Raw genomic sequence first — 26,327 nt, 5'->3', positions numbered from 1 at the left:
ATCCTAGTGCTACATGGGGAGCAAACTGAACCTGTCCACACCGTGGCAGTGGGGGAAAATTGGGGTGAATTCCTTTGCAACCCAACAATGCACTTGAATGATGCTGCTTGTATGGGGTGTGGAGAGAAATAGTGTTAAATTAAGCTATCCATAAGGGAAGAAAATCATCCAGCCCCGTTCTTTACTGCTCATTTTAGTAATTTCTTCCAGATAACCTACACATCTGTGTCAGTGCAATTAAAGCAGAAATTCTGTCTAATGAACAGTTGTAGCCCTTGGGCTATTGCGGAATGAGCAGTGAAGCTGGAAACAGTCTTATTAAAATAATAATTAAGAAACAAGGGTGGGGAGACAAAGGGAGGGGCAAATGAGGTGGTGGTGGGGCACTATAGGGTGAGGAACAGAGAGGAACCGCAGTCAGCCTGGTTCTTAACTTCCAGAGGGGACTCTCCTAGCTGTGCCTCCCCATGGAAGTGACTGTATTGGGTTGCTGGACCTGGGGCTGAGTGCTCCCCAGCCCCTCCCTCACCAGGGGCTTCTGCTCATACCATGTCATGACACAATTAAGTCTTTAAAAGTCAGTCTCGCACTTGGTTAAAAGCAGCTACCAGCAGGGCTGCTGTAGGGCGACAGGGCACTTGCTCCTTCCTGAGCACTGTTACCCGTCCTGCTAAGCCAGAGCAGCTATTTGCATAGATATTTGTTTGAGATTTTGGTTCTCTGACGACTGATAAAGCTCAGGAAGGGAGGAGAATGTTTTTTCTGTATAAGACAGGATTATATCTGCTTTTGCTTTTTTCCAGAGAAGTGCCCTTTCTCAGTAAAAAAACATGTGTGCACCCACAAAGTTTGGTTTAGCTTGTCCTTCTGTCTTGCTCTCCTGTGGACAGTGTCTGCCCAGGCTGAACTGTCAGGGATGGAGACCGGCCAGTTTCTCGTGTGAGATAGTTTATTCTTTTACTTCTGAGTAAATAAAAGAAGTAATTTTCAATGTTAACCTTTGCAAGTTGTCATTTTATATCAATAAATCAATTAATATTTGAAGCTGGCTTTTTGCTAACTCAATACGTTCCTATTTAGAAATGCATGTGCTGTGGAAAGCTGCTGACATCTCAGATAAACAAAATAAAATAAATAAGCAAATACCATTAAAAAAAGAAGACCAAACAAATCCCACTGGAATGATATATTGGAATGATTTTAATGGGATTTATATCTGTGAGCTGTGGGGTTTTTGTGGTTTTTTTTCTTTTGAAATGGTTGTGCACCAGGGTGATTACTTATCATTTTCATTTTAACTCCATCTGACAAATCGGTTTAGATGGAGAAAGCAATACTGCATCTTTAAATGGCTACTCTGTCAGCGCATCTTGCAGGGCTTTAAATGCCCTTTGTTATCGCAGTCTAGACAGGACGCAGGCGGAATATTTGATATGTTATAAGGCAAAGATTTGACAAGGTTGAATTAATTTACTGGTTATTTAAAACTGAATTTCAAAACATTTTTCCTTACAAACTTCTCTTTCTCTCTCTATCCTTTATTTTTTTTTCTAAGTTAGTTACAGTACATTTCAACTGTTTAGACTGGGAGAGGAGACATTAGCTTAGTGCAGCCTGCAGTACTTTAATTGCCCTTTTTATGACTGTCTAGACATCATGCAGATGCATGTTTGTGGTGAGAAGACATTTCCCCCTCTGGTTATACGATAGTCTGAAACCTTTACATTGCCTATCTCCTTACCCCTCTGTCCTGGAATGTGCTTTACTCCCTGCATCTCTCAAAATCACTTTTCCCTTCATTTTATTTTTCGAAGAACACCTCAGTCCTTATTTTCCTGTTGTGTTTTTTACTTGTTGGTTTTTTGTTTGTTGTTTTTTTTCCCCCCATGTACTTATTTGCAAATATTAGTGCTTTCAGAGGGATTAAAGGTATGTGGAGCAAGTCTCTCTTGGATGCTGACTGCAGAAGCCCCAGCTGAGGGCTGGTGTCGCACTGTTTGTTCCTGTGTGATGTTCTGTGAGTACCTGCAGCTCTCTGCCAATACAGCCCTTCATATGTTTGCCTGTGTTTGTTTGGGTTCCCCTTGCCATAAGAGCACAGCCTTGCGGGCCAGGTTTAAGAATGAAAATATCAGCAAGATTTGAATGGGCTCGGAGTTTTAGTTATGCAAATGGGATGCATTAATTAACCCCGTTGCTATAGCTACTGCTTTATTGTTAAATGCAGTGAAAGGGGGACAAGCTGTGTCCATGGATAATCCTCCCCTCTGTGCTCTTCCCCCCTTCCCATCCTCGCAAAGTCGCTTTCGGCCTTGGTGCGAGGGCAGCTGCTGCTCTCCTCCTGGGGTCCCGGGTACCACCCGCCGCCGAGCATCCTCATCCCTGGGCAGGTGGCGGGTGGCTGTGGAGGTGGCATGAAAAGCCGGGCTAGAAATCAGCTCTGCCGAGGGATGAGCGAGCTGCGGGGCTTCTTGCCCCGACAGCCTCTTTCCTCCAACCGCCCTCAAAACCTATTGTTGGGGCTGACCTTGCGGGTCAGCTCTCCACCACCGCTCCTTGTCATCAATCTGCCGTCTGTGGGGATGGGACGGGGGCGCTGGGGACAATGGGGCAGGGGGACGTGCCAGGGGATGGAGGGGCTGGGGTTGTTTAGCCTGGAGAAGAGGAGGCTGAGGGGAGACCTCATTGCTCTCTACAACTACCTGAAAGGAGGTTGTAGAGAGGAGGGTGCTGGGCTCTTCTCCCAAGTGACAGGGGACAGGACGAGAGGGAATGGCCTCAAGCTCCACCAGGGAAGGGTCAGGCTGAACATTAGGAAAAAAATTTTCATGGAAATGGTCGTTGGGCACTGGCAGAGGCTGCCCAGGGAGGGCGTTGAGTCACCTTCCCTGGAGGGGTTTAAGGGACAGGTAGACGAGGTGCTAAGGGACATGGTTTAGTGTTTGATAGGAATGGTTGGACTCGATGATCTGGTGGGTCTCTTCCAACCTGGTGATTCTATGATTTTCTGTGATTCCCGCTGCGGCTCGGCAAGGGGAGAGTGTGGCAACCCAGCCCCTTCTTGACTCTGCGAACGCTGCAGGCTTTTACATGGGAGAGCAGCTTCTCTTTTTGTGCAAGCATAAAAACTTGCAAATGCAAAACACTATAACAAAACTTAGACTTCCCAGCATATTTGCTGTAGGAGTTAAAACCTTTCTCAGGCTGTTGCTGCAGCTGAGGTAGAAGTAAATTTATTACCTTTAATTTTGTCAGATTTGAGGCGTTTCTACTCACCTCCCCCATTCACTCTGGTGTGTGTTTATATATAAATAAGGGGGGTTTTTTTCACATCTCTGTGTGAGTATGCACATGCATTCACTCCCATCTGGTGATGTTCAGGCCAGTTCAAGAACTGAACTGGAATATTGCAGTGACCAAATGCTGTGCGTGTTGAGGCGTTTGCATGCATTTTGCATAATTTTTTTCTGCAGTGCATAATTATGGCTGCAACTGAAGATTGTCCTTGCTCTGTGGGAGTAACTTACCTTGTGAAAGGTTGTTCCTTTTGTAAGCAAAACCTGCAAAATTGTATCGACAATAACAACCCTTAGAAGAAGCAGGGAAGGGAGAGAGGAGTCCTGGACAGGGCTGAGGAAATCCGGTTGCAGTTACAGTCGTGTCGTGACCTGTGTGGCTTTGGCCAACTTGCTCAATTTGTGTTTCAACACCCGTCTGCGAGCTGCGTGTCAGGGCAGCCCCTGCGGCACTGCTGCAGGGGGCACGTGTCCCGGAGCCCCCGGGGGAGCTGCAGCGCCGTGGCCTCGGGATGGGGGCACAGCGGGGTCCCTGGCACCGCTCACGAGTGCCAATGGGCTCCTTGGGGCTGTGCTGGTGGCGTGGGGTTGAGCCATGCTGATTCACGCAGAAAAAATGCTGGAGAAGCGGAGATTCCCCGGGCACAGTTTGTGGTGTTTCCTGTCTTCTCTGCGCCTTCACCACATCCCTGAGCCAGGCACTGGGTGTGAACTGATGGGTAATTGCGCTTGGAGCTGGAGGGCGCAGGTGTTGATGCTTGTCCCTGTGTCCCTCTTGGGGTGCTCAAGCACTGATCCCACAGGACTTGCCAGGCACCGTGTTGGGACTGGGGTACCTGAGCTGCAACTGGCACCGGTGGGGCCACAGCCAAGCCTGTTGGAAATTGGCTGGTGAGCGGTTTTCCCAGGAATAAGTGGAAATGGAAATTCTCTGAAGGACAGCCAGGCTGGAAGGGAGCAGAAAAGGAGAGCGCAAGGGTGGGAGGTCTGTTAAAACTTGGTCTATCCAGTGTTCAGCTGGGAGAGGCTCTGGTGCATCCCAACAACAACCGTAAACCTCCATCTCTGCACCCGTGCACTGTCGCCGCTGGCCGTTTTGCAGTGGGGTGTCCCACACTGAGCAGGAGAGCCTGTGCAATCTCACTGGTTTGCAGGGAGAACGCTTTGCTGCTGCCTTCTGTCCTGTGCACGCAACAGACAGTGTGCTGGATCCTTGTGACCTGCAGAGTTATATTGCATTGTTTTGATGGCCCCAGTGACTAATGTCTCACGTATTCCTTGGTGTCTCGGCAGCAGTGGGAGGAGGGAGCGGACTCCAGCACTGCTGGCGGCCGTTGGCAGCGTGCACTGAGTGACTGTATGAGGCTGCAGGTGTCCTGGTGGTGGGAGGCAGCTTGATGAAAGTGGAAGACGGGGCTCAAAAGAAGTTGGAATCGAAAACCCAGTTCCTTTAATTGCTGTCAGCTTTTTGGAGAGGTGGCAAAGCCCTCCCTGGATGGAGCACTTGCTCTCCTCAGTGTCCATGACTGGCAATTTGTCTGTTGAAACAGATGTGGGCAGCAACAAACATCTATTTCTATAACTAGAAACAAATTTGGTAATTGCCTCTTTCAACAGGACTTGCTCAAGCAGGAAATGAAATTCCTAAATGGCAGTTAGCAAAAGTATTTATAGCTAAGTTCATAAATGAGATGTGCTCTCCTTTGTCATGAGTTTCTGCTGGGTGGAAGGGAAAAAAGCATCTATGGGAGCAAGCCACATATTGATCAGGAGTGCTTCCAGGGTATACGAAAATACTTATTTATTAATGTGTTTATTTTTACAACCTGTAGAGGTGCCCCTGACAAACAAACCTCTTTGGCTTTTCAGGGTCTGCTGGCAGGATTTCATCCGGATGTTCTGTACTTTTTTTTTTTTCACTAGTTCCTTGGTAGATTTTTTTGTTAGTCGTGCTATGTATGACTGCGAATTGTAAACTCTTGCTCCTGTGTTCCTCTCGGGATGCTTGTGTCGGAGGGGGTGAGGTGATGCACTGTCTTTGCCTGAGTCCCAGTCATCATCCAGGCCTGATGCCATCGTGCCGCTTCTCAGGAAGCAGGAATTGCTCTGGTTGATCTCAGTTTGGTGGGGTCCATGAGCCTCGCTCAGTATTTTCTAGTGAGCAAGCAGATTTACCTTTCTTTTAAGTGCAAAATCAAAATTACTGTATTCTTTTAATCCAGTGTAGCTATCCTTACCCTTGAGACTAACTTCAAAAGCAATGTACTCCTTCCAGTCATCTTAGTAGGCTAGAATAAGGCTTACTGTGCATAAAATATGTTGTCTCAAAACCCTGGAAAAGGGGAGGGCAAGAGAAATGGGCACAAAAAGGAAGAGAAGGAGTTGTCGTATGCAAGATTTCAGAGAGTCAGTGTGTCCTAAAGAACCTTGTTAGTTCTCATTGCTCTGAGGGAACTGGTTAATGTCTTTAGGAGTTTCTCTAAACAAGTGTCTAGCTGACGGGTCTGCTCAGAGCCAGGAGGTGTCCCAGCTGAAAGAGCTGCTGAGCCCAGCTCTCAAGTTTGCAATTTCCATGTAAAAGCTGAGTGCTGCTGTGCTGATCCTGCCTTTCTGGCCCTTGAATGCAGCTGCCACCGTGGCGATACTAGCTTGGGAAGATCATGTTTTCAAAACGGGCACAGCAGTGTGATCGACAGCTTCTGTGTTCTAAGGACTAAAAAAATTTTCTGAGGCCCAGCTAGCCTCATACTTTGTGGCTATAAGCATGAAATGGGGCCATTTCCCTTAAAACAAACAAAAAAGGTGGTGGGAGTGTCCTCAGAGGATGTGATACTTGATTACCCAGGGGTGATAAATGAAGAAAGCAAACTGTATTAAACACCCAGTTATTGGCCTAAGGATTGACACTATGAACATGACTTCTTGGAGCCCTGTCATCTGTTTTCCAGCAATGATTTTTCTCAAGCCAACTCCTTTTCTGTATCCCACTTGCCTTCTGCTCTTCTGCCCCGTTCTCAGCCTGGTGCCACTGGCTCATCCAGTGTTACTTCTGCTGCGTATATCAGAACGGGCCATGTTGAATCTGGAAATGCAATTTAGCTGTTAACTGTCCTGATGTATGTATGAAGCAGGATCAAATGCAACTACCTCTTTCCAACTGTCCCGCCTGTTGTCATGGGCCTGATCCTGCTCTCTCTGATGCCTTGGTGTTGCTGCTGCAGCTCCAGTTTCAAGATGCTGCTGATTAGTGGCGATATCAAGATCATACTCTGTATCTCCAGTATTTCCATGCTGCCTTGTAAAGAAATACAATTGTTGATGGGCCCTTTGTATGTGGTTTTATGGAGGTATTCTTTAGAAGATAAATGTAGCAGATAAATGCTAATACACAAAATATAGCACTAATGACTTTGTTTGGTCTGATTTTTTTCTAATATGACCTACAGCCAAGCAGCAGAGGCTGAGTAATCTGCCATCTGAAGTGCTTTGTTCCTAGTCTCTTCTTCCCTGTGCAAAGTCTCTGAGAGGGAGAACGTGTGTCTCTTCAACCAGTGGAGCTCGGCATCTGGTGGAGGAAATTGCCTCTGTAAACCAGGAGCAGCGTTCAGTGCTGCACCCTCTCTGTCTGCCTTTGGATTCCAACTGTTGCCTGGAGCTGTTTTGGTTCTTGCTTAAATTAGAACAGTTCAAATGCAATGTTTGGCACAATGGGTTTGTCCCCTTTCCAGTTGGGACTGGGAAGGATGGGCCAGAGCAGAGTTGTTTGCACCAGGCTGTGTTGCTGCTGTTCCAGGGTGTTCTCCTCCATGCTGTTATGTATGAAGAGGAGAGGGCGAGGGGCCGTGGTCAGACATGGTCCCAGCGCTGACCCTGCTGCCTCTCCTGTAGGATGTTACAGAGTCCAAGTGCCCCGCAGCTGCTTCTTGTGGAGTTGTGAGTTTATTCACTGGAGGGTGACTAGACTCAGGTGGCAGTTCTCAAATTCGCATTCTTTAGCCTTGAGTAGAAAAAAGAGGTCCATTCTTTAGCTGTGTTGCTCAACCCACATCCCTTTACAGAGGGGCTTTGATGAGCATCTGGCATAACAACTGCACTTTGGCTGGACTTGATTCTGCTGAGTTTAACCCTCTGGTCCTTCCAGGGAGACACACTGGTCCAAAATGAGCCTAACTTGTGATGTAATGTCTGTCCCCTGCTCTCCGAAAGTGCCCGTGCAAGCTCCTGGGGCAGGCATAGAACCTGCTCCAAACCAAGCCCAGGTAGGTGTGCGGAGGGACCAAGCAAACCTCAGAACAGCTCTGTGGATCCTTTCAGTAACGTCAGCTCACAGCCTTTCTGGTTCTCCACTTACAAAAGGCAGCATGTCTGTATGTGTAAGGCAAGACAGTACAGAGTGTCCTCAGCTTTCATTTTCCAAAAGTGATTAGGACTTGTTTTGTGCCCTAATTATTGGGGCATGCAAGGTAGTGGTAGGCTCTCAGCTCTTCGTGGCAAGGACTGTCCTTGTGCATCTCCTTGTTCTTGCCGGTGCCTCCAGGCATCACTGAAGCTGTGGCGCTCTGAAATGTCAGCGAAGACTGGGGAGGGGAGTGGGTTGGGCTGTCGAATAGCTGACAGAATGGATAAGGGTGTCTCTCCTCTGCAGCCTGCTGGTGCCCAAGCCCCTGCCCTTGCCGCTGCCTTTGGCTGGAGATGTGGGTGCTGAGAACGGCTGAAAGTCAGACCCATCACTTCTAGTTTAGGGCAGCATCTCTGCCTACCCATTGGCAATAAGTTTCGTGCGAAGACGGCAGTCCAGGTCTGTTGGAGAAAATGCTGGGTTGTATCTTTCTTCTGCTTGTCAAAGCTCGTGGGTGGGTAGAGGAGCAGGCAAGGACCTCTGGACCTGAGAAGGCTGCTCGCTATAGGATGGCAGTGAAGCAGCCCGGGCTTTGGGTGCTGACAGACACTTAACTGATGCTGGAAGAAGGGCACCTTTGTCTGCTCCTGTTCCAGGACTTGTTTTCCGTTTGATCTTTCAGGACCTGCACAAGCTTACTCAGAGCCTTTAAGGTTACTGGCCTGAAGCTGCTCTTGGCTGAAATCCTTGAGCATCCCTGCTTGGTGTCCCACAAAGCTTGTAAGTGCAGAATGTGGGGAGTCATGGACAGGGAGGAAGGATTCATGAATGCTCTTTAGCTCCAAGCTTCAAATTAGTCCTAGGACCAGTCTGATTTGGTCTTCCATTTCTCCTCACCATCTTCCTGATTACTCTTTAATAGCCTCATCTGTGCATGCTTAGTCGAAAAGTAGATATGTACCCTTATTTATGTCTCTTATGTGCTTTTTTTTATGTAACTAGAGTGCTGCCATCAAGGGCTACAAGGAACCTGTTCAAACAGAAGATGCCCAAGGGTGGGGGTGGATGAAAAGAAGAGAAAACTGGGAGTCAGTCTGCAGCCCTGACTGCAGTCAGGGCTGTGCACATCTCTGCTGCATCTTGCTCTGAGTCATGCAGCCAGGGCAGCTCTGTGGATGTTGGAGGTGTTAATGGAAATTCAGGGATGAAAGAGTTCGCTGCAGATTTGCGAACTCTTTTCATTAATTCATCTTGTTAATTTTGCCATGTCTGAAAAGACTCTGTGTGGAGACCTTCCGTTCTAGGGTATGAGGCGTGTGTGTGCATGGAGGATGGAGCGTTGCAGTCAGTTGAATTTACCTTAAATCCTCAAGGATTTAGGAAGAAGTCGGGACATACAGTGTGATATTACAGTGCCGCCTTATTTAGCTGACGGTAGGCAGCAATTCATTTACACATTTCATAAGCTTCAGGGCCAGACATGACTTGACTGTCCCCGATCCCCAGGGAATTTGCTAGAGGCTGGTGCTGCCTACCAGGTGCTGCCGTGGGGCCATCCCCTGCTAAGGTGCCCTGTTCCATGTTGTTGAGGGCTCTTGGCTGGGATCTGTTAAATCACGGTGCTGAATCACCCACGTGAACAAGGCTCTCTAGATAACTACAGGCACCCCACAAAGCAGCCATGCGTGGCAAAGGGGCGCAGAGTTGGAGCAAGGGCTGTGGGGGCAGAAAAAAGCAAGATTGCTCTTCCCTGCTCTCTTACCACCTCTCTGAAAGCATCACCTAACTCTTTATACAGTGCCATCAGGTATCCCCTGCTGCCAGTAGTTTGTGTCCAGTAACTGCGTCCTGCTACTGGTGAACTCTTTGGCTCCGTGCCTACATTGGGGCCACGCTCCTCCTGCAGTTCCAGAAGGGATCAGGGTCCTCAGTGAGAATGAATCAGATCTGGATTTTGATCCTGGGGTGCGTGACCCAGGGAAGACTTTGTCTCTCTGTGGAGGATGGGCTGGGCACCTCGACTTGCCGCCTGGAAGCTGATGTAGTTGCCCAGGCTCGAGGTGAGCGCTCTGACCCTGCACCATGGTGCATCTCCTATGCCAAGCTTTGCTGCCGCTGCTCATCTTTGGTTTGCCAGGGGCCTTAATTACATCATTCCCTGCTGCCACCCTCCTATATCTCTGCATTGTCTTCATCTGTAGGCTCAGACTCGGCCACTTGAGTGGGAAGGGAGGATGGAGACTGCAGTGTGCCCACTGCTGTGGGCAAACCCTTGCTCTAAAACCCAGCGTGGGCACCCACAGGCCCTTCTGGAATGGTTGGTGTGCTGCAGGGGTGGGACAGGGTCTCGGAGCTCAAGCGGTCCGCTATTAGAAGTCACCTTTAGCCTGGGTCTTCTAGAGGCTAGAGGGATGCTGTCCAGGTTTGTACAAGACCTGATTACATCTCTCTGTACTTCAATAAGCAAGTTAGAGAAGTCTCAATCTCTTTCTGCCCATTTTATTGAGTCTTATTAGGCAGCAGGAAGAATCTGTGTACAGAACTGTGCCATTCAGCCTCGGTGTAGAAGTTGTTTTTAGTGTGAAAAGAGAAAGTGAAGACCAGAGGTGAAGGCACAGTATGCAGTGGGATTCCTTGGCTCTTGTGTTAGACACTTGCAGGATGTTTCTCTGGAAAAATAAGTGGCATGTCCTTAAAAATAGTCCCTAAGTATGGCAGAAAATGGCCAGTCTTGAGATTTCCATCCAGCTGGGTTGCAGAGGAATGTCCCGGCGTAGATGGGGAATCTTCTCTCGGATTGCAGGTGTTTGTGGAGGCTTTTCAGGACAGCCCTTGCTGTGGGGGGCTCGAACCCAAAGCTGGGTCAGACATCCCCCCTGCCCACCGAGGAGCTTGGCCACTAGGAGCGAGTATGCGTGTGGGCAGTGATGGCACGGCAGTGATTCATGGGGAAATGCTATTTCCGCTGTTCTGAAACTTGAAACAGCAAAGTCTGCATTGTTCCCAGCCACTCTTTAGTCTCCCTGACTCTTACTCACTTCCTTTTGGATTTTTCTGCTACTCAAGTTCACATCAGTTTCTAGATTAGGGGAAACTGCTGGAGATAAGCTTTCATTTTAAACTCAGTTTTTTGCTTTTCTGTGACCTGTGATATTTTGGATGTTGGGGCAACATTGGAAGTTTCCATATAGCAATGGGACTGTGCCCAACTGTCTCAAAGCCCTGTGAAGGCTTTGGCTGCCTATTTACCAGCTCTTCTCTGTCACACAGTTTTAGATGTATTTTTCAAAAGAATGCTGATGACTTGAGTAACAATGGGGTTCTGATGCTGAGGGACCATCACAGGAGCATCCAGCAGTTGAGGTGCACATCCTGTTCAACCTGGGTGAAAATTAATTGATGGTTCATGAACTTTGAGCAGCGAAGCTTGCTCAGGAGGTGTATCCTCCTGTCTGGCTCAAAGCAGGGTATTGGGTTGCCTCACACCAGGCTGATGTCCACCAGAAGATGAAATCAGCAGCCGGAGTTTTTTCTCCACACCCTGAAAAGCATATTTGTGATTGTCTGTGTGAGCTTGTGATCGGACTCATTGTGCTTGAACTGTCCCAGCAATCTGTTTCAAGTTGGAACTAAGTGGGTTTTAATGATAAAAATACCCAGAGGAAGTGAAAGAGAACATAGGAGAAGCACAGTATTCTGCAGGGGATTCTCTGCTTGCTTTATCTCAGTCAAACAGTCTTGGGTTTTAGGATGGTGCAGCACAGCGTTTATGATGACTGGCATATTTTTTTTTAAAAAAAAATCTCTTTTCTTAGAAATTATGGCTACATTTATTCAGTTTAGTCACTTTGCATCACATCTCATGCAATAATGCAATTCCTACACATATAGAAAACATAATTGAGGCTTACAGATGACTGTTCTGACCTGTAGATGTGTATTATACCTGGCTGAAAGCAAAGGCAATCTTGGCTGAAACCCTGTCTGAAAGCTATTCTGTCCACATTTAAATGGTGCCCATCATTATTGCAGCAAAATGCAGGTGTGGTTTTTTTCCTCTTTTATACTTTGCGGTGTTTGTCTTCAGCAGTGATACTCTGTGGAAGGAAGAGCATTAATAAAGTTTACAGCAAGCATTTTATGAACTGTAGTATAGCTGTAAAAAGTAGGGAAACACATTTAAAGTATATCGTAGTCTCGTGTCCCCTGCGGGCACTGCGAACCCTGTGCGTGCAGAGGCTCAACGCTCCCAGCATCACCGTTGACTCAAATAGCTCTCCCGCCTCGCAAAAATATTAATACATCTTAAACCTGTGGGTGCTGAGCATTTTGTTCATAGGCACTTGATGAAGATCTGAGATGCACCTTTCTGCAGCTGCCTTTATCGAACTGCAAATGGTGTTCTTTGGTAGGAGGAGTGCTGCTTTCCTCCAAAAAGCCCTCTGAGTGGGAGAACAGCCACAGCCAGCACGTTGCGGAGTCTGCAGGCTTTGGAAAGAGTGGACTCTCCTATCATTTATTAATGTAACACTATAATCTACTGTGAAAGCCTTATTCGAGGCCACATGGGGTTTAGAGTGGCAAACGAGTAACAGACTTGAAGAATGGGATGTGACAAGTGATTTTACTTGATCATGAATATCCAGTTTCAGGATGGTGAGAATCTGGGGGGAAAATGCTTAGTTGCAAAACAGTTGCATGCGTGCTTACGGACTCCCAAAGCTGCAGCGTCTAGACAGAAAATACAGAAAAGCAGGTTGTGTCACTTAAATGTGATGTCTGAACCTGTTAGTTTGAAACGTATTCTGGAGTAAAAATTATGCAAAATTAAATTAGTGTGACCTTACTTTGCATTTGGAGGCTGACTATGCCCAGCTTGTGAAGCCTAGTGCATTTATAACACTTCCCTTGGGGAAAATTACAGAGAGAAATGGAATGAGGTCTCTTCTAATTGAAAAGTGACAATGATTAGGAAGCCAAATACAAAATGTGTTGAGTGGTTTTTTTTCTTGTTTTGTTCTGTGTGTGTTTTTAAGAATACCAGTAGAATTATAAATTATGTGCTTTGCAGTTTGGCTTGTTTTTCATTCCCCAAAGGCTTTTTATTAGCATAGCAGCTGAATTGCACTTGTATAATAACATATTAACTCAAAGTTTGGGGTTTTAATGATCTTTCTTCATTAGTTTGACTGAGCTGCTTGGATAAAATCTTGCCGAGTATATCCAGCTTTCCAGTGTGTTGGGTTCCCCCCAACCCCCCTACTTCTGCAAATAAAGCCCGTGAGGACAAGTTAAAACAAGGAGAGTTGGCAGAAACTTTGGCACCTTGAGTGGGTATGAGCCTCTTGAAACTTTAAAAGCACAGATTGAGTGTGTGGGACTTTTTTGGTTTGGTTTGATTTTTATTTTATTTTTTCCAAAGGCCAGGTTGGGCAACACGAGCGGTTTTGAGATTAAAGCTCGTCACGTACGTGATGTTTGCTCCTCGGCGCTGCGAGGCTGTGCTGCTCCTTGTCGGCTGGGCTTGGGGTAGAGCAAAGCTCAGGGCACTGTGTGTCCTCTGCTCTTTCCTGAATTCCTGCTGGTGCAGAGAGCGCAGGTTCCTGGTGGGTTTGGCCTCTTCATGTTATGCATACAGCATTTTAATTTCAGCAGCACCACCAAAGAAGACGTGGGGGCAGATACGGTTTTCATATATGATACTTCAACGTGTTCAGCCATTGTCTGTGTTGCAGGACAAGGGTAGGTGTGCAGTTTGCCTCCCTGTGTTAGTGAAGGAGACCGGAGAAGAGCAAGACCAAAGTCTGAAATGAGGGGAGCTGATCAGGCTTTATCCTTCTGGTGCGTTTCACCAAGCCTGTTTACAGAATGTTAATTTGAAGCTTAATAGTTCTCCCTCCTCCCAAGATAATAAGGTTGCTCTTCCATGGTTGGTCTTACGGTTGGACTCGATGATCCGATGGGTCTTTTCCAACCTGGTGATTCTATGATTCCATTGGTAATGCCAGTGTGATTGCCATAAAGTTAGACTAGACTCCACATTCAAACAGTGCGGTTTTTACTTTGAAGAGCAAGGCATGATGTGTGGCCAAACACCCCCTGTGCCTCCTGGGTGCTCCCCATGGTCTCTGTGGGTGTCCAGCTCATCCGGCTCCAGGAGACCACACAAGGGAGGGATGGGGCAGGAGGAATGTCCCCATTGGAAAGCAGGATCCCCTTCCTTGTGGGAATCATGCTGTGGCTTATTATTGCACCTCTTGGCGACTGTTTTGTAATACCCCCGTCACAGGAGTCCCAGAGCCAGAATAAACAGCATTCAGGGCTGGATGGGGATGGATGAGGTGCTGGTGTATTGTCTTGTCCCAGATGCTGATGGAATTCCCACCCTTGCTTCTGTCGGGCTCTGCTTGTTATGTGTCTGTAGGTGTGTACAGGAAGCTTGACTTGGGTCATTTGTAAATGACACATCTTGTGTGAGTCCCTTCTGAGAAAGGAATTAGGGCAATGTTTCCTGATGGTCAAAACTTCACCTGTGTCACCAAAGTACCGTGACCAATTTTGCAAGGTTTTGTTCATTTAAGGGACCTCTCGTCCTAGGAAAGGAGCTTTCATTTACAGTTACCTTGGTCTTGTTTTCCTTCAGAAACATAAACTCTTTTAACAGAAAAGGAAGCTTTCTGTCACTGGCCCCATTTATATATTTCTTGTGTTTTCTTACTGTGGCCAAGGCACATGCTGCATTTTGAGGCCAAATTGACTCATTTTCCTAAAAACCTTGGTTGCATTTTATGTTTAAACTGTTCCGTAATGAATTCTGCAAAAAGCAGGCTTTGCACCCAAGGTGGGTAGCTGCTCTCCAGCCTGCGGGCTCTGCTGCTCATGTGAGGTGAGGTAGAGGAGCTCTGGGTCAGTGTTCCCATGGGAGCTGTCTTTTTGTGGGTGACCTGGAGAGCACCCAGGGAAGCTGTGAGGAAGCTGGGTCATAAATTGTTGGGAGTATGTTTTTTTCCAAGCTATTCCCATTACAGTAGCATTCAGACACTTTGTTTGGCTTGGTTTGAAAGACCCAGAGCTCCTCTTTTAAGGAGGTGCCTTTAGCTAGAAGGCATTTTTAAGGAAAAACTCTTTTGTGATGTCTGGTTCTTAATCCCCTCTTCCCATCCCAGTCTTCCAGTGTAGAGGCAGCTGCGTTTTAGGGGTGCTGTAAGTGTATGGGCTGCAAGTCACTCATACATCTCACTTGAAGTGACAGATAAGCCTCCTGCTTTCAAGGCATAGTTCTGCTGTCTGAAGGTGGTGGGCAGAGCTGGTTAAGCATTTTGGGCAATGGCAGAAATAGCTGCTGTTTAGCAGAATGAGCTCTGAGGTAACTGGCAGCACTCACCACCTGGACTGTTTTCTTGACATTTATTTGCTTTTACTGGCACTTAAATACCACCTGCCAGGAGAAAACTTTCCATAAAAAAAAATAAAATTAAATTTGCCTGACTCAGCAGAAGCCATCCCAGCCAGTACGGGCAGCGTGATGCTGCCCTTCGGAGCGCGATGAGACTTTCTTTGTACCTACAGATATGGACGTGTGTGTCTCTATGGATAACATATAAATGCAGCATCCGTCATAGGTTGGGGCACAGCTTTCCCAAAATGGATTTTATAGGTGTCCCTAATGAGACGCAAACAAAGTTTAAATCCCCAGAAGTGCTGAATTTTGCTGGTCTGGCCCCTCCTTTACGATGGGCACTGGAGTTGGTGCTGCCTGGTCCTGGGTGCAGTGAGCCCTGGGTGCTGCTGGCACGAGGGGCCTTGGTGGGAGCAGCCCAGCTGTTTGGCCTTGGTGTTTGCTCTCTGGATGCCAAATGCGTGGAAATAATGACCCCAACGTTATGTTTGCCTCCAGTAGTCAATTTTCCTTAGCCTCAGAGAGGTGTGAGGAGTTATTTCCTTAGGAAATTTTAGGAGTGGCTTCTTAGTGCCTCCTGCCAAGTGTCTCCAGAGTTAACGGATAGTCTGTTATTTGCTTGCTCTTGTTTGTTTGGTGGATTTTTTTGGCAGTTTTCCTTTATGGCAGTTCAAGCCACTCAAGCTGCTACTGTCAGCTGGCTGAGATCGGAGCTGAGGAATGTCTGGGGCTCTGGGACGTGGTCCCCATGAGCAGCCACATCGTGCCTGCCTGGCATCTCACCGGAAAGCAGGAGGTCTCCCTGCCTGTGCCCTGTGGCTGGGGACAGGGAAAGGGGGGCTGCCAGCGCCGGTGCTGCCGTGCTGTGCCGTGGGCTCCCTGTGCCACTGTCTGAGACCTGTGACAGAGGGATGTGTGACTGGTGTGAGGATGTGCCAAGGGGAACCACAGTCCAGTCCTCCCTGGAGGAAGGAGCGGTGGTGTTGGGAAAAGAATTGCAGAAATTTAGCTTGCATTTAGCTAAACTGCTTGATTAGGATGAATTATGGTGATTCATGGCTCCGTGGCCCTGAGTGAAGCACATGAGGCACTGGGATGCTGTTGGTTTCATACCTCACGGTAGTAGACTGCAGCTGGGAGGGCTTTGGGAAGTCCTGTCTGCATTATAGCTTGGAAACACTCTACTTTGTAGATAGTCTTTAAAGATTCCTCCTAGACACTCTTCTGTGGTTCCGAAGAAGTGGATTAATGAGTTTTTTATTAAGTAAGTAGCTGGGTTTAGAGCCGGCGTGTGTGAAAGCTTTATGGGGGAAGGATGCAGTGGTGTCATTGACATTCTGGCCACATAGTTGTTCTTGTGCTCAATTACGTGCTGCTTTTTCTGGTGGCTTAAAGTCTGTCTGTCTCTCTTGCAGCGGAGTTGGAGTTTGTACAGATAATCATAATCGTGGTGGTGATGATGGTGATGGTGGTGGTGATCACGTGTCTGCTGAACCACTACAAACTCTCTGCGCGATCCTTCATCAGCCGGCACAGCCAGGGGAGGCGGAGAGACGAGAACCTCTCATCAGTAAGTCACACCTGGCTCTTCCAACCTGCGTCATCCTGGGCAGTTTGCCAAATGATGTGACATTGGGGAAGCATTAGAGCCAAAGGCATTCGTTTGGATCGTGTTTGCCCGTGTGCCACTCGACACTGCGTGCAGAGACACCCTGCCAATTGGGTCTTGGCATCGTCTTCTATCTCTCAGTTACTAGGGCATGAGATCCCTTTTAGGGATGCCTCTGGCTCTTCAGGACGCTATACGCTGTAATATATGGACAGTCATAGCTTCTGCCTTTGCCCTGAGCTTTGCAGTTCAGAATTTACATCAGTAAAGTAAGCACAAGGCTGTTCCTGGTGTTTCCTGTTCCTGAAACCACCATGTACCCTCAGCTGCTTGGTGTGTGTATGCATGCCTTTAACAGCTGCAAACTGTCAGGTCCTTTAGTGGCTCTGGTTGGAGAGTCTCAAATGACTGCATAAAAACTTACTGCCTGCCTTCAAGAGAACAGGAAATCCTGAAAGACTTTCTCCAGTTTTCACCAGGGGTGCTGCCATTACTGTGGTGGAGGGGTCAGGAAACGCTTGTCAGCAAGACAAGCAGGCATCTCTCCAGGGAGAGTTGTCCCTGGGTACCAGATTCCCTGCTTCATAAAGACTCAGGGAGAGAAGTGTTAATTGTACCTCTGATGGGGACTCAAAGGGAGCCTCTCCAGCCTCAAGGCAGACATTGGTTTATGCATTTTCCTCAAATGCAGCAGCTCATAACAAGAACCCATGGAGAAAAGACTTCACATTTTCTTGGAGGGTGTGCATGTACCATTCACCACTGCCTGTACGGCTCTGCCTTCAGTGCAGGGATATCTTGTGCTGAAACTCTTTTCTTTTAGCATTCACCCTGAAGGATCTTAAAGTTCTGTAAATGATAGGGCCTCCTCAAAGTCAGTGCTGCGTGCCCTCTCCTCCGCAGGCTTCCAGGGCTGGCTGAGTGCTGCATTGCCATGGTCTGTGTGGGGTATGATCTCTTTTATCAAATCCATGCTTGCTGTGGGGAAAAGATCAAATACTGGAATTGCTTTCTTTTTTTTTTTTTTAAAAAAAAAGAGAGGGGGATAGCTAAAATCTTTTATCAAAGAGAGCTTCCGTACAGCGCTGTTGAAGGCTGTCCAGCCTGCAGACGCCCAGGGCACAAGCTGTCCCTCTGCTCTTTTTGTCACACGCTACAGAGCAGAGGAAGGTCCCTTCTCAGACTCCTTGTGCTGAAGTGAGTAAGGTGCCCCTTGAGAGAGCTGTGCAAACCCCAAGCTCAGTTAAACCACCCTTCGATCTGTGGGCTGTGGAGCGTGTCTCCAGAGGATGCAGCAGTGAGCTTAGCTTGTGGTCGTGTATCGATGCTGTGAACGCAATTAAGACGCTGGGAGCGTGTGGTCCTGCATCAAACCAGCTGGCATGAGACTCAGGCACCTCCCTGCTTTGGGGGTCAGAGCTAAACTCCCCATGTGTATCCTGGCCCCTCCGGGATTTACACAAATCTGATGTCTCTTTATTGTCCCATGCTCCTGCTTCCAATGGTATCAAAATGTGGGCACCTGAGCATTTGAGTTTATAAATGTAGCAGAAATTTTCATTTTATTATGTTCAGAATGTTTGAATTAAACAGTAACAAAATGTTTTATTTTAGATTTTTCAAAGCAAATATCAGATCGAGCCTTTTTTTTTTTAATGTACTAATTTCTGTTTTCTGAAGTTGTCTATTTTATTTTCTTTAAAAAGAAGAAAGGCCACTAACATGGGAAGAAGAGAAAGTCACATTGAGATTGAACAAAAAATTCCTATTGAATCAAAAATTGTTGACTGTTTAAAAAATAAAAAATGCCTTTCCTCTTTTTTTTTTTTTTTTAAATTTCACCAGCAAAAATTTCCAGCCTTTTTTTTTTTTGGCTCAGTCCCCACAACAAAACAGCTCTGTTTGTTATTTATTCAGCCTTCAGATGCATCAGGGACTAAATGACTTTTCAGCCAAGCACGTCTGCTAGACCTCAGATATGGAGTCTTCAAAACCTTTCTCAGAGCTAAGGAGAAAAATGCAAATTTGGGGGCTTTTCCCTTCTTTATAACTCTTCTCCCTGCCCCTTTCTGCTGCAAGCCCAGAGTGATGGAGTGGGAGCCAAGCTTCCCTGTGGCCGGAGTGCCCTCCTGAGGGGACAGAGAGGCCCCTTGTGTGCTGAGCAGGAAGCTCATTACAGTGGGATCAATCATAATAAAGATTTTAAAGGTAGCTCCTTTTGGATTCAGCACAGCTTGTGTTTTGTAGAAAACAGCTCCAGTCTAAACAAGCGCTGAAGGCTGCAGGCAGAGGCTATGCTGAACTGGGTACTGGTTTATGTAAGTCATTAAACTTGCACTGAACTGGTGTTGGGCTTTTTAAATCCCAAACTTCATTTTGTTGTCGTGACCACAGACGGGCACTGGAGCTGGATACACGCTTTTCATCTTCTGAAATATTAACGTAGTTCATCCCATGGTCAGGATGCTGCTAGGTCTGCCGGAGTTGTCCTTTTTTTGTTGTTGTAGCTTAAAAATTACAACTGAAGGAGAAATTAATTTCCCTAAAGGTTTTTCTAAATGTGGTTCTTGCTAGTAAGGAATTCTTGTATTGTGTCTTGCATTTCTCCATCACTGGTCTCACTGTACATAACCTCTGTCTCCTTATAACAAGTACTTCTATTTTTCCAGAACAAAGGATATTTAAGAAATGCTAAGTTTATTTTCTTGCAATAAGAATGCCACTGTCCCTGTACCTTTGGAACAGCGAGATCCCCATCCCCCAAGAAACACTGGTTAAAATGCTATTTCCAAGCATACCTTTGTCCCCCAGAATGAAAAATAGAAGTCCTCCTGAAAGCTCAGTCTTAATTTGCACCATTCAGTTTTACAGAGAAAATTCTCTGACATTGCTAAAACAAGCAGTTCTATAAAAGTCGAAGATTGATCTCTAAAAAGAAATTAAAAGTAATTTTAGGTTCTGCAGTGAGTCCTGGAATAGTTGCGGAGGCTTTTACAGCCGTATTGCTCATCAGACGTCAGAATCTCAGCTTTCGTTTCAAAAAACCATAGCTTTCTAGACTCAGGCATTGTTGAAATGAACTCAAGTCCTCAGTATTATGAAAATCAGAGGTGAGCAAGGAGAGCTTTGCAGATTTTCAGAGATGCTGCTCCCCGCAGGGCGGCAGTTTTGCTTGGCTTAGTGGATCTGTGGAGCTGTCCCACAGCCAAAGCGTGAAGACGAAAAGTACGTGTGTTTTTATCTCGGAGGATTTGCCCTCCTCTGACAACCAATTTCCAGCAATTTTCATCCCACCGTTGAGTATTTAGGAGAGATGAGCCGTTAGCCAGATGGGCTTGGCAGCCGTGTGCGAGGCAGAGGTCGGTGTCAGGGAGCGGCGAGTGTGCTGTGGCCACTCAGTTGTGGGCAGGTATGTGTACCCAGGCTGAGCCCTCGAGACCCAGGAGAAGTGGTAAATACTGGCTGTGGAGACCCTATAGAAAATGGATTTCCTATCTGCTCTTATCTCTCTGCATATCCCACCTTTGTGGTGTTTCCACTGGTTTGCAATTTTTGCATCCCCGTGCTGCCTGGAGCATCTGGACAAACAGATGAGTTTAATCTCTGAGCCAGAGCTTTTCTTCTAAACACCTGGGTGGGATATTTGGTGCAGGCTTCAGGGGAGTAGGTTCCACGGGGTACGAAGGGTTTTGGGATGGAATAGCTCATGTCAGAGTGTGTCCGTGCCCTCCCCGTTGCCCACCAGCGGGAAGCCCCGAGCCGAGCACGGCAATGCTCCGCAAGCCGGGGAGCGCCAGGCTGCAGCCGCCCTCGTGGGAGCCGGCTGACATCACTCCAGGGAAAAGGGGAAGCAGGTGGGATATTGCCATGGCACTGCCCACCGCCAAGTTAAATATAAAACATCTAGCAGAAGGCAGCGGGGTACTCGCTGCTCAGGAAGTCTGCCACGGGGATGTGGCAAAGTAAACACAATTTTCAGAGTGCTTCCCACTCCTGCCCGCTGCTTCAGTGTCCTTTGGGTTGAAGTGAAGGGCTGGCAGCGTGTGCAGCGGCACTGGAACCACTCCCCGTGCCCTTTGGTGTCAGCGCTGGGGCTGAGCAGGGGGGTCAGAGGCGAGGATTTGATCTGTGGCAGATGTGGTTCCTCTGGGGTCTTTTGCCTGCTGGGGGAATTGGAGTGTAGACTATCCGTGCAGGCAAGGCGTACATGTAAAATAGACCAGACTAAACAGTTGATGCCTGTGTAAACAGTTGCGTATTGGAGTCTCAAGGTCTGTATAAAACATGGGCAGCATTGCTCAGGAAGGACTGTGAGAGGCACAGCTCAGCCCGCGCGTTCATTAGCTGTAGCCAGAGAGGAAGCTGGTATTGCGGCACCTAACCTCTGCTCCAAGGAGATGCTCCCTAAAAACCAGCGAGAAGTGGGAAGAATCTAGGCCGTTGCATTTCCATATAAATCACCATGTTCTTTGCGCTGCCAGCAGGACTGCCTCGAGGTTTATGTGCAGAGCTTCAAACCCAGGAACCTGATGGAATTCTCTCCATATCTGATACCACATGCAATGCCACGAGAGAAAATAGATTCCAAAGTTGGGGAAAATGAAGAAGAGAAAGGCAGGAGGCGGGGGAGTAGGAGAAGTGGGGATATAATTGACAGCTTCTTTGAAAATGTTAACATGGTGCTGCTGCTGTGTTTTGGGCAACCAGGTGCGTATTGCGGCGTGCCCGGGGTTTGAGGCTCCTGCTGCGGGTGCTGGGGTTGGCTCTGCCCGTGGGGGCATCCCGGCTCTGTCTGCTGTCTGAGATGCTGCTGGAGGAGCAGAAATGCTGCTCAGCTGCTAACTGGGGTAGCTGCAAAGGTTTGCAGCGATGCTTCTGCCTTGTGTGCTACAGCCAGGTGTGCCTTACGGCTGGCTGAGTTCCAGGGCGCATCAGACAGGCAAAAATCCCTTCTGACTCTACCAGTGAGGGTGTCCGCAGTGCTGCGATAGCCTCGCAGCTCTTTGCGGGCTTTCAGTGGGCACCGTGCTGCCTGGACAACCATTGTGGTTATTATAGAAACAGATGTTTTCATAGTAGAAAAGCTTGTGGTTTGCTTATCTGGAGAACCCTACTGCTGGGTCCGAGACTGGCCTTGGGATGGGACACCTGAAAGGGTGGAAAGAAGCACACTTAGCATTTTCTTCTTCTTCTGCATGGGGCTGACTGGAGATTCACCTGCAAGGAGCAGAGAAGTGCCAGCTCTTGCAGGTTCTCATTATGAGCCTTCTGGCTTGTGTTCCTCCAGCCCTGCCTGCCAGAGGGAGCTTGCTGTATGTGAATATTAGCAATATTTAAATACTTTAGTTCTTAAGGCTAAAGTGTCTAAGATGAACTGTGTGTGCTCTGAGTATCACTAGCAAAGGGGAAGAGGCTTTGTTTGTTTGTTTTGATCATGATTTGCAAACTAATCTCATGGTTTGGGGGAAATCGTCTTGTGGCTTTATTGCGCCTGGGGTTGCTGGCGCCTGAGCTGGGATTGCAAGATTAGGGTGATGCTCGCAGCGGAAGGAAGCCTCTAGACCACGGTTCGTCAGTCTGTTTAAGCCAAGGACTACTTATCCTTTTGGAGGAAAAATACTTTAGAACCATCCTGTTGCTATAGATTTCTAATTTTTTTTTAGCCAAATCAAAATTAGGCTTAACATTTAGTTATTCACTTATTATCTTTATTTTCCCTTGATTTTGTGCATCAGAACGTGGGTGTGAGGTTTTTTGGGGTTGGTTGGTTTTTTTTTTATTTTTTTTAAATCTTGTCATTATTTCACGGAGCATTTTCTGATGTCTTGTGAATCACCCACGCCTCACGGATCACAAATTGCAAAATACTCCTCTGGCATGTTTGAACCAGGGTGGGTGTGGGCGGGAGGGGGGAAGTCTGCAAATGGGAGAGCATTGTTTGCTGGTGTCGGTCTCATCATTCATTCTGTAAGTGATCTATTAAATAAAAATGGAAGTGAAAATGGAGGGAAATTTTAATCAGAAGTGGTGCTTTCAGTGGTTTTACACTAATACCCTTACCGTATACCCATCTGATACACAGTATGTAGGGTCATAGCTAATACCCCTTCTGGAGTTGGCTGCTTAGAGCGGGGTCTGCGCTGTGTGTTGCCGCAGCCAGGGCAGCAGCAGCCTCTCACCTGGGCTGCGGAGCAGGATGCAACCTGGCACGAGCTGTTTGCTGAAGGAGCTTAACCACTGCTAGCAGTCAGACTCACTCTGCGCTTTTTTTCTCCTTTCTAATGCAGGAGGGAAGCCTGTGGCCTTCGGAAAGCACAGTGTCGGGGAATGGAATAACAGAGGTGAGGGCGATGCAGGTGCGGGTGCTGCCTTTCCCGTTGTCCTGGGCTGCAATGTCTCATACTTCTTGCCCTCTTTCTCTCTTTTTCCTCCCTCTCAGCAGCAAATCTACACCCCGAGACCCAGCGACCGCCTGGCAGTGCCATCCTTTCTGCAGAGGGACCGCTTTAACAGATTCCAGCCAACGTACCCCTACATGCAGCACGAGATCGACCTGCCGCCCACCATCTCTCTGTCGGATGGCGAGGAGCCCCCCCCGTACCAGGGACCCTGCACGCTGCAGCTGCGAGACCCCGAGCAGCAAATGGAGCTCAACAGAGAGTCAGTCCGGGCTCCCCCTAACAGAACCATCTTCGACAGTGACTTGATAGATAACTCTGTGTACGGGGGGCCGTGCCCCCCCAGCAGTAACTCTGGCATCAGCGCGACCTGCTACGGGAGCAATGGTCGGATGGAGGGACCGCCGCCAACCTACAGCGAGGTGATAGGGCACTACCCGGGGTCGACGTTTTACCAGCACCAGCAGAACAACAACGGGATGCCTTCCATCCTGGAGGGCAGCAGACTCCACCATTCACAAATCAATGGCCTTGAGAGCACAACCGCGTGGAACAAAGAGAAGGAGAAACAGAAAGGGCACCCCTTTTAAAAAAAAAAAAGTAAAGGAAAGAAAAGAAAAAAGCAAGAAAGCAAATGAAACACTCTGCACTTCTCGTTAAAAGAAAAAAGAGAGAGAGAGAGTTGAGGAAGACGAGCAAAGAAAAAAAAGCCCTTCCCCATCTCTCCATGTATAAATATTTACTTGTTATGTCTGGTCTGAATGCACAAGCCTACCAAGCTTGCAAAAGCATTTCTTTATTGAGCTGTGTCTAGACGTTTAAAAAGGAAAAAATCAACTGTAGTCCTTTTTTTGTTTCGTTTCTAGTTGAGCTGTGTGTGAATGCTTTTTTTTTTCGTTTGATTATTTCACTTATCTTTAAAGACAAAATATTTGCACAAAAACATTTTGTTTAAAGATCTGCAATATAAATATATAAATATATATTAAAAATAAGAGAAAGTGTATGTGTAAGGAGCAGGAGTATTTTTGTATTAGAAGAGGCCTATTCAAAAAAAAAAGTTGTTTTCTGAACTAGAAGAAAAATGGCAATTTTTTTGAGTGCCAACTCAAAAAGCGTGTATTACATTGTAAAAAAACAAAAAACAAAAAAAATCAAAAGCAGGGGTTTAGAGTTATTTATATAAATGTTGAAATTTTGCACTATTTTTTAATATAAATATGTCAGTGCTTGTGTTGGTCAAAGCCTCTATCATGTCTACCATGAACCTGTTAAGGGATATATGTCAAAGTGAAGAACAAAGTAGCTGGAAGGGGTGGAAAATCGCTGAAGTGGAGATGCCAGCCCTGGGAGGAGCGGTGAGCGAGACTGCATCTTATGCAAATCCTTAATTTCCAGAGTCCCTGCACGTGGCTGCTGACAGTCACGGCTTTATACATTCCCTACAAAGCAAGAGGAGTTGATGCGTGTCTGTGTGTCATCCGGTAAGATTATTGGAGTAAGAAGGTAAAATAAAAACTCCCTGCTTCTGAGAGTCAGTAATGACAGAAGCAGACAAAAGTTACTTGATTTTTTTTTTTTTTTTTGGACAACCTCTAACTTTTTGGAGGGGGGTGGTGGGGATGAGAATAAACTGTGTCTGAAGGAACAAAGTGGTTTTTGGTTTATTTCTTTCAATGTTCAACTGAAGGGAACCCTATTTGGAGCTAAAGTGGTGATTATGAAAATTAATGTAAGCAAGTGGTAACATACCCATGGGCTGCCTTTCAGCTTGGGCTTAAATAGCCATTGGAAGTATGAGCTGAGAAGTGTGATGGTGGTGAAAGTCTTTTTCATTTTGTGTTAATCTCCCAAACCTCTATTTGGAATAAACGGGTGCAGCCGTGTCTTACAGCTCCACCATCCCTTGGGCTGCCTCTGGTCATGGCTATTTTTTACTTTATTATCCTAGCTAAAGAGGCATCAGATACAGTAGATGGAAACGAATCTGCTCCTGTGATGTGTTAATTAAAAGCTAAAGAAATATGCTTAACGCTTTAGAAGCAACCCCCTTTACCTCTTCTGAAGATGTCCTCATCCACAGCAGCACGGTCCCACCTGCCCAGCGTCGGGCATCCTTAATTTATCTTGGTTTCAGAAGCATTTTGTCTTACTATGCTGTTGTTTACATTTTTGTATTGTGTAGGTGTCTGGTAGGTGTTTTACCCTCGTGGTGGATTTGTATGTGGTGGAGTGAGCGAGTGAGAAACCCGAGAGCGTGTGAGAGAGAACAAAAGGGATGAAGCTGTTCTCAGCCCTGTCTCTGGTCCCGTCTCCCCAGCTGGGAGAGCATCTCTCCGAGCGCGAGGAAGGGTCAGTTGGCAGGGGAACTACAGAGAACGAAGCTTTTACAAGGAGGTGTGATTTCATTTTCCGCAGGATGCTATCTAGTAGAGTGACATAAATGAAAGATATAAAGGCAATAACTATTGTTTTTAAGTGACTTTTCTATTACTTGAAAAAAAAAACCAAACCATGAGAATGGTTTTGAAGTTCTGACCATTTGAACAATATTTATATATATTTTAAAGAAGATGATGAATAGCTGAACTTGAAGTTTGATCATTATTTTTTGCTTTTTTTTTATTTTTGCCTAGAAATAGTCCTGTACCTTCTCAATACTTCAAACTGCTTTTCCACAGCTCTTGAAATCTTCATAGCTTTACAGTCATGTAACCTAAATTTTGATGACCTAAAAAACAAACAAACAAAAAAGCCACAAAAAAGTAGTCATGCAAAGGAATAAATCTAGTTTGTCATGAAAGGTACAAAACTGATGAATTTATACGAGTTTTTAAAATGTATCTTTCCTTTATGTAACATGTCTATTTAGTGCCTTAATAAAGAAAGAGAAACCCTCTCTTTTTGAGAGGGGGAAAAACAAAATCATCGTTAGCAACACAAGTAACCAGCGTCTGGTCTCTTGCTCCTTTGGACCTTGCATTCAATTTTCCAGTCCCTTCTTTCCCAGCAGCGCTGCCAGCTCCCTGGAGCAGCTCCGTGTTCCTGGCCACGCAGGCTGCTCCCTCTTCTCCGACTGTTTGTAAGGGAACTTGAACACATTTATGCACATTTGTCTACCCAGAGAGGTCGGAAACTGTGGTGGATATTGTAAATGAGATACCAACCAAAAGAGAAACCGAAATATAATATCTACTGCCCTCTTGAGCCAAAATGCATGAATAGTGTTGTTGGGGTTGGGGTTTGTGTTTGGGGGGGCGGGGGGTGGGGAGGTGTTCTGTGATCT

General features: G+C 46.8%; 1 protein-coding gene across 3 annotated transcripts in view; it reads left to right on the top strand.

The window, feature by feature from the left end:
- The window catches only part of PMEPA1 (prostate transmembrane protein, androgen induced 1), a 45,740-nt gene extending 20,432 nt beyond the window's left edge, over window positions 1-25,308 (top strand). For 2 of the 3 annotated variants that reach the window (XM_069871922.1, XM_069871920.1), the window contains 3 exons: window positions 16,450-16,604; window positions 22,931-22,984; window positions 23,083-25,308. In XM_069871922.1, coding sequence (XP_069728023.1) covers window positions 16,450-16,604; window positions 22,931-22,984; window positions 23,083-23,631 — 758 coding nt within the window. In that variant the 3' untranslated portion in view covers window positions 23,632-25,308. The remainder of the gene's footprint in view (window positions 1-16,449; window positions 16,605-22,930; window positions 22,985-23,082) is intronic. The other variant, XM_069871921.1, reaches the window with a different exon arrangement.
- The last annotated feature ends 1,019 nt before the right edge of the window (window positions 25,309-26,327 follow it).

Source organism: Phaenicophaeus curvirostris, chromosome 18 (genome assembly GCF_032191515.1).
Source record: "Phaenicophaeus curvirostris isolate KB17595 chromosome 18, BPBGC_Pcur_1.0, whole genome shotgun sequence".
NCBI lineage: Eukaryota > Metazoa > Chordata > Aves > Cuculiformes > Cuculidae > Phaenicophaeus > Phaenicophaeus curvirostris.
The sequence above is the reverse complement of the archived record's forward strand: the minus strand, read 5'-3'. Positions and strand labels throughout refer to the sequence as shown.